This window comes from Lates calcarifer, linkage group LG16_LG22 (genome assembly GCF_001640805.2).
Source record: "Lates calcarifer isolate ASB-BC8 linkage group LG16_LG22, TLL_Latcal_v3, whole genome shotgun sequence".
Lineage (NCBI taxonomy): Eukaryota > Metazoa > Chordata > Actinopteri > Centropomidae > Lates > Lates calcarifer.
Window position 1 is genome coordinate 12,255,271 of NC_066848.1, and position 16,451 is coordinate 12,271,721.

The 16,451-nt window shown below is 40.3% G+C and overlaps 1 protein-coding gene across 1 annotated transcript in view; it reads right to left on the reverse strand.

The window, feature by feature from the left end:
• LOC108897364 (protein bicaudal C homolog 1) overlaps positions 1-16,451 on the reverse strand; it is a 54,478-nt gene that overhangs the window by 27,949 nt on the left and 10,078 nt on the right. Inside the window, exons 2-3 of the mRNA XM_018696944.2 lie at positions 8,859-8,905; positions 1,627-1,696 (exon numbers count right to left, since the gene is read on the reverse strand). Of these exons, the coding sequence (XP_018552460.1) occupies positions 1,627-1,696; positions 8,859-8,905 (117 nt within the window). The remainder of the gene's footprint in view (positions 1-1,626; positions 1,697-8,858; positions 8,906-16,451) is intronic.

Here is a 16,451-nt window from a genome sequence, read left to right on the forward strand (position 1 = left end):
GCTTACGACTGGCCTTATCACACTTATGCAGGTGGCAGTGATAGCTAGCTGCAGGTGATAAATGGAAAAGAGGAGCTGGCATTTATGATGGAGTGCAGTCCTGTATGGGCAGAGGTTACAAGCATACATATCTCCACACATCTGCCGCTACCCTGCAGAGTGTAACTGATTCCAGACTGCACATGAAAGACAAGACTAATGCAAAATTCTAGGAAAACAAGGCGAACTAGCACCCTTAAGGAGAATGATTTTGGATTAGGATAACTGAAAATAATCTATTACCCTTCACAGACAGCTATTTTAAGGGCGGGTGATGGCATCAGTAAGAGTGAGTTTTATGTTGTCATATCCTGTGTTACATGATGAGGGAAGAATGGAATGTGGATCGTCACAAGTCATTTTCCTGATGGTTTCTGCGAAGTGGAGATGTATCAACCCCCAGATGATACATCTCCACTTATAGAATTTAGGCCTGTTGACTCTGTAATAACTAGAATATTCTCTATTTAGCCATCTTGCCCTTTCTCTTCCCCTCACACCCTCCCATGAGCCCAGGTTGTTGAAACACACGAGTCAGCCCCACATGTCTCATAAGATAACGGAGTGATTATCCAACATTCTTCCTCTCTGTTCCTCTCGGTTTACGCAACACAGAGGAAAAAAATCAGACGGGCTCCAAATCATGGGTCAAATTTTTCAAATAATCTCACTTCGTACACAGAACATCATTCCCAGGTGGTGTTGGAGGCAGCTTTTGTGAATGAACTCACACTGGGGGTGGATGGATGGTTGTGTGTGAATGGTTTGCCAGAACTTACAGTTGATTAGGCATCCAGAGGGAAAAATGTTAAAGATTCTGACGTAACCCTGTCAAATATTTTCTGTACAGAGTGAGTGAGGAAGTTACATAATGACATCGGATTCCACATCTGGCTTGAAAACGCACACTTGCAATTCTCCTGAGGATAACAAAGTGGGCACAACTACACCTTACTCCTCACCTCCCCCTTTCCCTCAAACCCTGCCTCACCCCCCACCCCCCACCCCCCCGGAAGAGCTTTAAATAACCGTGATAATGTTTTATTGGTAACAGAGCGCTGGAACAACTCGGCCAATAAATGCGTGAGATTCAATACAAGCGACTCCAAGTCTTCCGCCTCCGCAGCAAAAATCACAAATTACTCAGTGCAGATGAAGTTACTGGCTCATGAGGAACAGAAAACATGCAAGCTTTCATCACTTTAAACTTCTCAATTAACTTTTTATAATGAAAGCTAGTGCAACCTTGGCATACTTTCCCCCTTGAGTCCAAAAACTTTCCTGAGAACATATTTCTGGTTAAAACAACACTGACTCATAATCATTAACCTATGTTGTTCGTTAAAATTCACACATTAGGTTTAGTCATTAGCCTTGTTGCTACACATCTCCCAAATTACTTGCAAGTACTAGTGAAAAGCACTGACGTAATAGGTTTACAGAAAGTCATGAAAATTAATTTGCTTAAGGAAGAGCTTATGGATTTTGATGCATACAGTCTGGAGGCCTATCATTTATCAAAACTGCACACAGCAAAAGCAATTGAAGCAGGTCAGGGTTCTAATGTAAAAAAAAAGAAAAAGTCACCTTTTTTGGACTTGGCTCCAATTTTCAGTTTGGACGGCCAGGCTATCTGTGTTTGGGTCTCATCCATGATCTGGAACAGAGTGAAGGAGGACTAACATTAGCTTATCACATATAACAGATACGGCAGATACAGTGTGTTTACAGACAAAAATAAAAACAAGTTTAAAAAAAAGTTCAGTCTTGACTCCATGATTATAGAGTTTTATAGCAGCAACACTGAGCTCCACTACTCACATCAGTTTGCAGCATGTAAGCTGGCAGAAGAAAGATAATCAGCCTATGTGCAGTATATCTTGATCATAATCATCCCATACTTTAATACCAGTGTTGGTGACAAAAATCCAGTATCCACTGGGCTCTATTCAGTATTATATATGATCCTTATGTATTTTTTTCAGTGCCTACATGTGGCTTTGGTTTAGCTTGGAGTGTGAACTCTTCACTGATTCTCCTGTACTAGCAAACATTAATTTTGTTGACTTTAGAACATATTAAACAAGGTATTAGCAGCCAGAAGCTACAAAGAAAAGCCTTACACGATGAAAAGTGGAGTAGAATGCTAAAATGAGGGAAAAAAATTTTTTTTATAGGTTGTGGAACCCGGAGAAGTCATAGGAACTGTAACCAAGTCCAGTTTAAACATGTCTGGTGATATAAGCTTATATTATGTTTCCAGACATTGCTGCATTTCTGCTCAACACCCGAATCCTCCCAACGCAACACTGACAAAAAAAAAGAAAAAAACATTATACACTTGGCTGTGGAACATGTGAAAAATGACAACAACAATCTACATGAGAGGCCCTTGACAAGTCTAGTCATCGTAACCAGGAGCATATGTGAAAAAAAGCAAACTGTTGCCAGCACAAAATGAATAAGGCGCTGGTAAAGATGCTGTCAGCGGTCCAATCAGGGGAAATCTTTTACCTAATCTCCTGCTCCTCTTTAAAACTGTGAGGAACCTCACTTTGCTTGGTTTTTCTCGCTACAACTCCACAAACAAACCCCTTGAAAAATTCCCACATGATGAGCGATTGATGTTAGTGGAAAATAAAAAGCACAGGGGGGAAAAAACTGTCAAACCTCCCCCCAGAAAAAAGGAAGAAGCTGACATGCTCTCTCCTAATGGCTCTGTCCTCAATGTGCACTATCCTTGTTTTCACAAAGGTCCTGTGGTCTTTTGTTTGTTTTAATACTTTCCAGGGGTTTGTGTTTTCAGGGTGGAGAAATTCAGAATTTCTGAAAGTTCTTGAAGCCACATGATCGAGAACTGCCCCGACACATTACATGAGCAGCAGCTGCCACTTAATATCCCTTGGTGGTCCAGTGCATTAAGCAATGAGCCACACTCAGATGGGAGAGAAGGTGCATTAAGAGCCATTAGCGCTCCCTAAAATTACATATTAGGTTTATTAACACTGCTACAGCAATTTAGAGCCTTTTAGAAATATTTTCAAATTATATCTGCTATTCTCCTTCGCCAAAAATATGAACAACAGCATGTATTCCTAAGGGAACTGGTGCACAAATCAAAAAGGGAAGTGCTTAAATTCCTCCATATGCTCCACTGGAAGTAACATGGTCTGTTTGGCATCCTTTACAACAAAGTCTGACAGCGTATCCACCACCACTCTCACACACCTGTAAAACAGAGAGACAGCTTTGCTCTTTACTCCGCAGCTACATATTCAGAGTCCATGATGGTTGACTGGAAGCCCTTTCAAGCCTCACTGATTTTCTACAACATCCTATAATCACATATAAAAATGGACAGCCTAGACAAGCAACAGCGTGAGGTACCTCTGCCACTAGAAAACCAAAATAAAACAAGAACCTGAAGTCAGAAGTTAAACTTTTTTCAATGCACCCTTTTATTTATCAAAGCCAGCTGTGAGAGTTAGTTTTTTTTAAAGGGGTTTTAATGTTGTAAATCCACAACAGAAAATTAAGGGCTCTACCTTCGAGGGCAAGCTTGTCCGTTCTTTGGCACAACAGGATTCCGTGTTGCTCAGAAAAAAAAAATCACAGAACAAATCAGTGTAAGCCAATGAGATCACTGCAAAAATACTTCTCTCTATTAAGCTCTTGGCCCAAGTTGCGTATCTTTGGTAATTATCATTATTATCTAATGGCAGAGAAACATCCTCCCAATCATTCTTAAGATGCCTCCTGCTTGTGGCTCTATGTTTACTCACAGTTTCTACAGAGTGAATCACAAAACTAAATTTGATTAACATTTTGTGCCATGAAAATAACAGAGAATTCCTTTTAGATGATCTTGCTCGGCTATTTTTGTAAGTTTCGGCTGGGGTATCATTGGAGTGACTAAGCTCAAAGCGGTTCTAGCTTGACTATCCAGCACACTAACGACCACCCACCCCACCCACCCGTCTATGTCCTCTGACTTGAAACCCTCCCGTCCCTCCTCCCTGCAACATTATTATCACAAGTGCTGCAATAATATTATCAGTCTATTCACTCAGAATGGTTTTACACACAATGGAATTTAGCCCTGAAACCAAAATCTGATGAGTTCTTTGTTACTGGGTTTAGCAGCCCGAGAAACGGGCGACTAATCTACAACACGACACCATGCCACCATCATCTGTATATGTAACAGAAGCCAATAAATCACAATACCCCTGTAGCCAAAGTGCAAACCTTTCCTTCATCAGCTGAAGTCACATGCTCACACCAACAGCTGGATGTTTCACAAACAACATTAAGGGACATTCTGTTCTCAGAGATAAGGAGAGATTCCTTTACTTTTACCTCCAACTTTCCAATTTTTGGGCTTTTTTCATTTTCTTCCTTAAAATCAGTCTCCTGCGGCAACATGAGATGTGACTGGATTTTGTCAGGGAGACATTTAATTTCGAACCACAAATCAAAGAAATCTAACCCTACTGCAACCTCTCAGAGGTTGCTGAAATTACAGAAGTGATATGGGAGCAAAAGGCAGATGAGCGATTGTGAAATCAAATTTACATCAAGAACTTTTTCAGCAACTACGTAAAAACATTTTATACGATGTACTGTATGAACCCAGTAAAGTAAAAGCTCATGATAAAAAGGTGACATCATATCACAAGTAACTCAAATGATATTTTCCTGAAATTATCTGAGTATATGGCCTATGCCTCATCAACTTTTTCTCTAAAGGGCCTTGTTCAGAGGGACCTGTTTCCTGTCCAGTGTTGCTGTTCTTGGCAGCGTCCTGCAGATGGGACTGATTTCTGACAGACCACACACCATTTTAAAGGGTGGATGGTGTTTATTTTTATGATGGGGCTAGCAAATACCTCTCAAATGGGTCAAGATATTTGCACAAATTAAGTTACCTACACATTTAGTGTCCCACCCTTTCTTCTCCACTGCCCCCACCCACTCTGAAATGAATAAATACATAAATGACCATGGCTCTGATCAGTTTCATGGCACAACCTTGACGTGATGATTGGTTCTTAGAGGTCTGCAGCTGGCGTATGCAGGCATGTGCGGAGCAGTAGGTGAAATCAAACAGGACGTTATTAAAGTAATGTCCTGAAAGACAGCACATGTGTTCAACACACGTGACTGTGTGTGTGTCTGTCTGTGTGTGTGTGTGTGTGTGTGTGTGTGTATGTTAAAGCACAGCGGCAATCAACATGGCGGAGGCATGTTTCCTGGCCTGCGCTGCAACGGTGCAGCTGTTGATTCAGCTGGAATGTGTGTGTGTGTGTGTGTGTGTGTGTGTGTGTGTGTGTGTGTGTGTGTGTGTGTGTGTGTGTGTGTGTCTCGATGAATGTGTGTTTGGGAGGGGGACACGGAGGGCTAATGGGGGCGTAAAGACTTTGTGAGGAGAGTTATGAGACTTGACTGGGGGAACAGCAGAGCTCAAAGCTGACAGGATTGACTGAACCATCCCCAAGAGACTCAACAGTCATAACTGAGTTTATGTTAACAATCCGAGTGCTAACTTGCAGCTAAAGCTCCATTACACCTCGGGGCTAATACTAACATATACATGGTTATGAAAAGAGCGACACAAATTACAAGGACGCCGCTTCTGCAGAAACGTTTTACTGCTGAAAGGCATCAAGGCTTGATTCAAGACTCCTTCGTGTGAGGAAACATGATAAACTAATTTAAGCTGCTTGATAAAAAAACAAACATTTGTTGATATACTTTTTGCTTTGATTGCACTCATACTGACCTAGTTATTTCAACATCTCACAATTTTATGCCAACCAAACATTTCATCCTGACAGTTTTCCTATTTGCCCTGTGTCAGCGCAATGAAATACAAGATGCGCCAGTGCTATAAACCAAATGAGATGAATTACGCCTGGCCTGAGATCTGAGTGCACTGGCACTTACATATCACGCCTGGCATTATTTACAGAACCACAACTCCTGGGAAGGAGAGATGGAAGGGGGATCAGGGACGAACTGGCTAGGGGTTCAAAGGCATCCCTCGACTCCAACCCACTCCAAGCTCTTCTGTGGTGCACAGTTATCGCCCCGACCAGCCCCAAGCTTCTAGGCTCTTCGCTGTCCCACGGTTCAGCTTCTGCGCAGCTCTGCAAACAGCTTACTGGTCTGTACCATGATTTGACACTCTAACAGTTCACAGTCCAAAACTTTCACTGCACAACAGTGTGCTTGACTGTCCGCTGACGCAAAGTTTTCTGTTGAGAAAATCCCCCTTGCCATACCAGACTGATAACTATGACACATCAGTGGTTTAATAGAGTACAGAGATGAAATAACATTAAAACAGGAAGGGAGGGAGGAGGGAAAACATGATGGAGACCGAACAGGAGACCAAAACAAAGACTGAGAAGAAAGAAGGGCATTTAGCTGGTGAGATTCCCTCTTGTGAGCTGCAGGGATGTGCACATGGCTAATTTCCCTGCTGTGGCACCCTCCTGCAGTCCCACTTTTGTCTTCACTTTTTCATTGACTACATGAAGAGGGTGGACTGTTTGCTCTCTATTATAAAATGTTTCTCTGGATTCAAAGGAAGTCCAGCAGACACTGAGTAAGAGGGTTTGATCAACCACAGCGGCCTGGGGAGAAAGTGCGGGGGCGGGCCGTTTCATGTTGCTCTCGTCAGCGACTGAACTCCAGATCTCACAGTCTCATTCCCAAAGCCTCGTATGTAAAACTGTGTGCGTCAGAAATGACCATATGCCTTCTTACGGGAGGGAGAGAGAGCTGCATGTGCTTTATTAGTCTCACTGAGTGTGTGTGGTACATGGGTGTGTTGGACGGGCAGGAAGCGGTCCAACTAAGAGTTTCCATTTTCATCAACTTCAAGGTATTTCACACACCTCATCCATATTCTTTCAACAATACCGTTCCACAGTCGCACTCAGTGTTTATTTTCCCAACTTTAATTGGGCATGTATGGTGATCACGCTATCAGAGGGAAACTATACAGAGTTATCCAAATGGAAATTCTACAATAAAAACATGACTTTAGGCACTCCTCCTTTACTGCTCCTCGCCAGCCTGCCAACCCAAACAGCTGCACACTAATTTCTAATTGACAATTTAACCTTTGGTAACCACCGTCTCTTTGAACGAGCTGTGACAATATTTAAGCCAGAGATTTAAAAAAAAAACCCATGACTGGCAAAGTCGATACACCAACAGCCATGTTTTGTCAGAATAGCCTTGCGGAGTGAAACACCTATGCTGGATATCTTAAACATAACAGCTATATCCAAACCAAAAAGAGGTGGAGAAAGAGTTACAGTATATCTCCAGTTCTTGTTAAAATTCCAAGGAGGGGAATCTTAAGGCGCCTGGTTTGCATTACTTGGTTTCTGAAAACTACTTCAGAGACAGTTAAATTGCCTCCTTCTTTGACATTTAACTCAGCTTCCTAACCTCCAAAACCAAATACGGAAAATAGACAAAAGGGGAATGCTAAAACAAACCACTGTCCATCATTTATTTCATTACAGCCCATTAACACACTATAGAGGGAGGTTAACATACTCAGGAAGCCGAATTCTAAACATGAACGAATCCATTTGAGATACTTTAAGAGAACCACATAATTAACAAGATACCTCCTTAGTAACTGCTGTCGAAACCACGCTAACAGTTCATTTTGATTGGTCAAAATTTTTTACGCAACTTAATTTATCATGCTAATACGGACATCAGACACCACATACACTTTTTAATGCCAGTAGTTAGGATTCAAATAAAGCATATGGCATGTATCAGTTCATAAGACATGATCGCTTTTTGAACTACCGTTGAGATGATTGTTTTTCCTAACAGTGAAGCCAACTATGGTCAGATTTTGCTGCACAAATAGCATGAACTGAGTCAAAATTAGGGCTGGCCAATATGGCAGAAGTTTTAATCTTTTTTTTTGTTGTTGTTTTTTCAGACAGACCTAACTGTACCAACAGAAACTGGTGCTGTTTTTTAGGCAAACAGAGGTTACACCAAATTTTCATTTGATTTAGATTTTTTTCTTTATACTGCAGTTTCAATGAGGTTAACTCATAAATAAAAATATTTATTGCATCATCTATGAAAGCATAGTTTCTTATTGTCTTATTGAGGACATTTTAAGGTTTACTGCACAGACCTATTCTGGACTAGTTGTAGAAATTAAACCTGAGAACACTCACTGCAGCATGATAAATGAATGCTCCAAAATAATTTCATTGTTAGAGACACAGAGGCTTTAATATAACATGTGCTGTTGTTAGAACTTGTATGAAAGACAAATAATTTACAAAAAGAACTATTTCAACTGTTTAAAACCAGACAGGGTCACACACTTGATTTGATCTATGGACCAGTGAGACAATGTGAGTTGTGAACAAAAAAAAAAAAAAAATCTTTTCAAGTCTATTTAAGATCACTGAAGCAAATCCTTGTTTCACTGCACATAATGAAGCCTCAGAACATGAACTCATTACATTAGTGACAAAGAAAAGTCAATGAGGCAGATCAAGCCTGTCTTTAACCCCTCTGTCTTTTTTAACTGTAGAAATGATCTGGTATATTATGGTACATTATGTAAGAGAGAAAGGCCCACAGTGTTGTGTCAGCTGTGTTATAGGATCAGAGCCCCGGAGTGATTTAGCGTCAGTTTCGCTCCATTGTTTTTGTTTGTTTTGATTTGTAATTACGAGTGACTGGAGGAGCACCTGACATCTGCTCCTAACACAACCCAAAGACAAAGCAAACACTATCCCAAGTGCAGACTACACACTCACCTTCTGAAAGAAATCCTCCCCGCCATTGACTCTCCCCTCGGAGGCAGCTAGAGTGAGACAGAGAGAGGGAAAAATAAATTCATAAAACCACACAGAGCCACTCAGTTTTGAATATACAATGTAACCTTAACGCAGCCAAATCACACACAGATTATCCGGTCTCCTCAAAATGTTACGGTATCTTCACTCAGAGCAGTGTTTATGGTGGATCTCCATTTCTTTGGATATTGTGTTTGGCATGGCTACTGATACTGCTCATTTGCAGGAATGGAATAAAATGTTCCAAGTAGTTTTCTATAATCCAAGAGATTGGATACAGCTTCCGTGTAACAAATTGATGGATACAGTGAAAATATTTGGGCATTTTACAGTAGCCATTAATGGAATATTTCATACCACACTTTGGTCAAGTGGTGTCGGTTTCGCACTCCTTAAAAAAGGCTTTCACACTTTTGAAATTCATCTGTCAGCACACTGTACATTTCCGGCCTTAGGAGCCACAGTATATGAGAATTTGTGAACAACCCGTAAACAAAATAAGCACCTAGGAGAGCCCGGGTGTTTTAAAGAACTTTTTCCAAACAGGTAATAATGCCAAGAAACTCCCTCAGCTCGTACAGTAAGCTGAATAGAAATAGAGGGCCAACTTCCAAAGCAAGTTAGGCCTTCAGTAACTCCAGCACATCTGCAAGTCCTTCAAGCTGTGGCAGCGCCGTTGATGCAAAATACATATCTGCTCTCCAAGGAGAAATCTCATGTTCCTCTGTCATTTGGGAGTACAGGGAAGGTTTAATGATGCATTTCAGCCAGCGTTCCCTAGATCTGTTGCTGTCTGCGCAAATCTGGGTCAGGAGCAGCAGCAGAGTCAATGTGGGTTATACAGTTCAGTCATAAATGCTGACCCTTGGTGCACCAACAATAATGATATTATTAAATGAAAGAAAACTAAAGTCTTGCTATGTTTCATCTCCAGACAATTCTTTTTTTTTCAGAATAAGCAGTTGAACAACATAATTTTAAAATGATTAAGGATGTTTTTATTTCTGGATGGAGCACATGGAGCTGAAGTGACTGGCTGACCAAGCCATCAGACAGAACATTAAATCAGCAACTATTTTGATAATTAACTATTAAGTGACTTTTTTCTGAGCAAAAATGCCAAAAAAAAACTTTTTCCAACTTCTCAGTTATAAGGATGTGCTGATTTCTTTGTCTTATGTGATATTAAATTCAATATCTTTATGATTTGGACTGTTGGTGGGGCAAACCTAAACACTCACCTTTACCAAAAAAATACATTATATTTTGATGCTGCTGTGAAAATATATACGCAGAGGGATATTTGGGAACAGGAGACAGGAATCTCCTTTTTAGTACTTTTGTTTTATTGATGACTAAGAATAGCTCAATGATGAAGGTTTTTTTTTCCCACAGACTGAAAATATGTCATAGCTGTAAGAGTGGAAAATCCTTCCTTACAAGCAAACTACAATTTTATGCAAACAATCTGTTCTCCTTGGAAGGTAGATCTAATGCCTGCAGCACCCACAGTAGTATATGATGGTCACTATGTGAAATCCAGGTGTGAAAAGCTTTGTTTGGCCTTCCCCGTCAACACCACATTTCAAAGAACAAACACAGGAAATGAAAACCCTCACTAAACAGTCTCATTTTCAACCAGACCCGGCATTATGGCCTTTGGTGATGTAGTAATGCTCCATCACGAGCATTTAACACGTGTTTGTACTTCAGATCAGGTCGACCAGTAAACAAGTCCAGGCCACAGTTTACAAAGACATGGAAAATGGTCTGCCTCGGCTCAAAGGGTAATTTCATTTCAAATGATATTTGTATACATCAAATGCTCAGCACTCCATTACATTGATAATAGACAAATTTAAGGAAATTGGATGTACAAAACGGACACTGATGTACGACGTAGGGTAATGCAATAGCACAGCATTTCGAGGGTCAGTTTTCATAAAGTGGCCAAAGCAGTGAAAGTTATTCCAGCCACCAACTCTCACCCTTCTGCCATTCTTATCCTGCTTAATCTACTGCATCGCCTCAATTCAAACAGGGTAATGTCAAATTCAATACTTCACCCACAAAATAAAGCAAAGAAACAGACTGCCAATCCGCTGACCTCTGACAAAACCAATTATGCCAGTGTTTTAATCACATTACCTGCTTTGGAAACACAGTAGTATAAGAAAATTCCTACTGTTGGGACTCTAATGGAAGAGTAACATTAACAGATGGAGACTGTCACAGATGGGGAAATAACAAAGTTGCTACAACAAAGTTGGATGCTTGTTGAGCTGCTTCAAGAGCCTCCAATTTTTGTTTAAAGTTACAGTAATTTCACCAAGTGACTGATGCTCGCAGCGATGCACTAGGCAGGCATCCAAATGCTGCGGATAATCAGATGATGGATAATACGAATAATGGTGAAGACAGCGGAAATGGCATGCAGGGAGCCAAAAACACTGCATTTAACATTTTAAATTTTCATTTAAGAGTTAGGACTATAGCTGAAATGATTCTTTGTTTAGTAATTCAAGACAGTATTTACTGTCTTCATTGTTGACAAAATAAGGATTTTTAAGATTGGGAGTTGGGAGAGTAATGAATTGAAAGATGATCAACAGATTAACACTGACAATAAATGTTAGTGGCAGCTCTCATTATGGCTCTAGCTGAAGATCAAACAGCTTGTACAGCATTCACACAACAGCAAATATATTTGGTTCAACTAGGTGATAGTAGTGTTAACAATATTTAGTACAGAACAGCTCTGACAGAAGCACTCAGTTCTTAGGTGGCCCCTGAAGTTATCCGTGATTATGAAAGACCCTGTTACTGGAGGCGTTTCCTGTAAGAACTAAGACAAACAAAAAGAAGTGCAGTAACATCCAACAGCTTGTTTTCCCCCCATTTGTCTACTGAACAGTTTAGTAGAGCAGGTCTGGTGGGCTTTTTTCTCTGTGGTTTTGATTCTTTCATCAACTAAACAAAAGTAAATCCCAAAGGTAGGGTCTATGTCAGTGGTACAAGGAGACAGGGAACATGATAAATGTATTAAAATGACACTAACACACATGTCATTTGCATGAGGACAATAATATCCAGTATGGTATATCGTTGTATGCTGTATGAAGGAGAAAAAAGAAGAATATTCTATGCTGTATGTCTGCCTGAGTTGTGGGGATACTGTCAGGCAAAGAGACAAAAGTGAAGATGTGTAGCTACCGCAAAGTGATGCTTGGCAAGAAAGTTAAGGGTTAGATCCAGCGACTACTCAACAAACATCAACTATCCATTTTAATACTAGTTTTTAAAATCCATTTCAGCCTCACACAAACTGTACCTAATGGAATATAATTTTCACAGAATTTATTCATGAAGTTGGAATTTACACTTCAGTGGTGCATTACATTCTCTCTCTCTCTCTCTCTCTCTCTATACACACACATATATATATACACACACACACACACACACACACACACACACACATATTATATTACCATCTTATATTAGCATATTAAGCCACCTGATTAATTAAAACATCACACAAGGTATAAACCTCCATTTGCTGTAGCACTATGTCAGCAGTGTTAGGTCTTCGAATATCAACATTCAAGTCAAAACGCTACTGTCAGAATTAAAGAAGAAGGTCAAATGAGGCCTAATGACGTGATTCAGGAAGAAAAAAAAAAAAACGTAAACACAATATGTAACCTTGCAACAACCAAAGACTAACACAAACAATGCAACTGCATTTTTGGTGTGTGAGTGTAGGGAGCTGGAGGGAATCAGATATGGAACATGAGTGAAAACATGAGCCATGTGCTGAGAGCAAAACATCCTGTCAGCACATGTGTGGCATGTAACCTGACCATGGGAGAACCCAGAGCACAGACAGGAGGGATACAGCAGGGAGAGTCCTAGGAGCTCTGGGATATATCACGATATGGAGCCCCTCTAAATCTGCACTGAGCTATAAGTTCAGGTTTCTAAAAATGCATGAATGGCAAAATGTTTGACTCAAATCCTACTCTCAGTTTGCTATGAAGGCATTTGCAGCTACTGGGGCTTCTAAGAACAGACAGACTACATTTACCCTAAGCACTAGCCTGATTCAAGACCTCTGAATAGAAGTGTTGTGTTCACTGATGCCATCTCCCTGGTTGGAAAAACAAGTGAGCCAATGAGAGATTTGTAGGTGGGAGTGACCACCTGAACTGTAAGTGGTCAAGCTGCTTTGTAGGCAATGATGGTTCTGCTGCAACAATTTTGTCTCTGACTCTGAGAAACTTCACTGCAACTGAAAACCACTCATCCCCCTCCAAACAATGACTGCCAACTACTGCAGCTTCCACCTCAACTGAAAACAACGTAGATGGGACAGGTAAGTCAGTCTCCGATTGGCTGGCACAAAATAACCCCCCCTCCAAAACAATGAAGTACTAATATAAACATGATGTGACTGTATAATTCTGTCACATCACCATTTCAGGCTACTTCTGGCCTTAGGAGATCATTAAAAAGGGCCACAATGGTTTTGCATGTTTTACTCCACTGACTACCAGTTGCACATTTTTTTTGGTCCCCGCTGACCATTTTGTTAAGGTTATTGTTTTATTCAAGGGTGCACTGACATCTGAGATTTGACAGTCTGCTGCTGACTGGCAAACTTTTCAATGCCGGAAACCACCAAATTCAAATACAGTGGTCAACAAATTCACATTCTCTCCTTCACTGCGTCCATGTTTGCTTGTAGATTTGATTTGCCAACAACATAAGATCAGATGGGAAGAAGCAGACCAGAGATCTTTTACATTTGTCTTTGCCCCTCTTCTCAAAGAATTGACAGGCATTTTTTACCACAAAAATGCATAGCTCATGCCTCATTACTTAGATAACCAAGAAACCTATTATTTTGTCTGCCAACCAAAAAACCCAGTTTAAATTATAGGCCTTCCTCAAGTCAAATCGCCTGAACTGTTGGAAAAGAGCTGAAGAGCACATCCCTAGTTTAAAGTATATTTTTCAGCTTTTAGTAAAGCTCTGGTTTATATCAAAGAGACCTTGTTTCATTTGCTTCTCAAGTGCTAGAATGGTCTAATAGTGGTTTTCTGACCCAGGTTATATGAGGACAATGCAGTGCTCCTCCCTCCCAGCACAGCAGATTGTAAAGGCATCACAGCTGAAAAACGACACGGGACCCCTGAGCGCAGATCACATGTTGCAATCGATTCTGTCCTCTGGTGTTTTTGAAAATATGGAACAGATAAAGTGGCACTAATGTGCGGCGGTTATCACAATAGTCTATTAATTTGACAGGGTAAACATGATGGTTGCAGTTAATCAGATCCACACCCTCTAATTTTTGCCATACAATTATTTAATGCATCTCATTCACTGTCACAGCATGTAAAGAAAGTACTGAGAGAAGCTGCAGTGGAAAAGCATAAAGGACTCGATGCTGGCAAATGGAACGGGGTCTGGTATCCATTATTTTGTGGAGAGGCTAACTTTCTGGGAGATTCCGCTGTTTTGACACTGAAGGAATGTAAACAGCGTTGATTTCTACAGTAATGGCTTCGATCCACACACAACAATCCAACAAACAATAGGGACACAGGCACTAATAAATCAAATCAAAAGGCATTTTTGACATGAATGTTTTCACTGTTAGCTAGTTTCAGTTTCTACACTATCCAGGTTTAATGGAAAGGTTGAGAGCGAGCACCACTTTAACATAAGCCAAATTAGAGTTGACGAATCCACAATGACTTTTCCAATAACAAGAGGGCAAATACCTCATAGCTCAGATGTAAGCCAATATCCATTTATTCTCAACACGCTACATCAGTCGTTCAATATCCATCAAATAACAAAGGGAGAGTTTATACACCTGGTTACCCCGATGTTTGCACTGTGCCAGAGTTACTGGGGCGAAATCTTTCATGTCAAAGGATCTCTATGAAGACAGGAGCTTTAAGATTACAAAAAGCAAAGAGAGCCCCTAAAGGCACCAGTTAAATCTCTCTCAACTGCAGAGCTGCTTAAGACAAAATCCTCTGCACTGGCAATAATCACACGAGGACTTAAGGTGAAACTTGGGACATTCACAGAAAAGTCTACGCAAGCACTAAACTTCTATTTCCCCTGGATAGGATTTCATAACAAATGACAACTCTAATCTAGGAAAAGTTTGACATCTCAGTCCACCGTCTGCTCACATGTCTCTAAAGTGAGACAGATTAATATTAAAGCCAGACTTATGATTCCCCACCCCCACCCCGGTTGAGAGGACTAGTACAAAAGAAACTACATTTCCCATATTTTTTGAGAGCACAATGTTTTCACACCAGCTTTCTGACGTCCCTCCCTCCAGTGCACGTAGCAAGTTCTCAGCTGATTCAACATGGAGGTAATGAGAGTGTCTCGGGGAGCCACAGCAAAACACAAGAACACGTGGAATGCAACAAACTCATTAGGTGAACACCCATGCTCGTTAATGCATTTACTTTTACCGCTTTCTACAGATGTGGCATCTGCAGGCCTGACTAAAAACTCTCTCCATTTGAACTTGGATCTGTGGACACTGTTGATATCTTTAAAAAGCATTTGTTTAAACTTGCTTTTGATTACTTTTCATTCGTTCAGTTTTTTGTGTTGGTCTTAAATTGTTTTTCTTTGTTTAGTCTTTTATTGTGAAGGACTTGGTGATGTCTGATCTTAAAAGGTGATAAGGCAGGATAATTTTTCAACCTGGATTCAGATCATTAGAGAAAAAAATGAAATTATCTGCAATCCACATCATCTTCCTTTTTAAAAAGCAATTTTTAAACATAAGAATGTGTCTAAATCTGCGACCTGGCTTTGTTTACCTTAACACCAGATCTAAAGCTGCATGCAATGTAAATGTAAAAGTGAGACAATTTGACTTATTATCAACAGCTGAATTAGTAAAACTGTCATGGTATATGTAATATTATATTGTGATGCTGATATACAGTACAGTACATGTCATGATATAGTATATTTTCTGGAGGTTTAATTGAGGATTTTTGATAAAAATCATTAGCTGGGACCATCTGATTTTGGCTGACAAAATGATTAAACACCTGACAAATCAAGGTATGACATGGCAACAATTCTGTAAATCAGGTATTTTCATAAAACAGATGTGCTCAATGATTTGCATGCAACATTAGCCATCAAAGCCTGATACAACCACAGATATTAAGATGAATAGCTACCTCACCAACAGTTGAAACGCACTCATGCACGCACGCACACACACACACACACACACACAAGTAGAATTTAAATCCAAAAAGCCTGTTTGAAAGGTAAATTCCAAGTTTAAACTATAAAGCAAATAGCAGACTCGGTACAATCAACAACATTCAGTTCAGGCTGTTTTTCAGTGATGATGGCTATTCTCATCAATCAAGCCTAAATGCCTCATTTCAAAGACAGGATGTTTCTACAAGTGTATCACCTTGCAGCTGACATGTAGTTGGCAGTAATAGAGTTCAGATCTACATGAAAACAGACAAAAACCAACAATTTAGT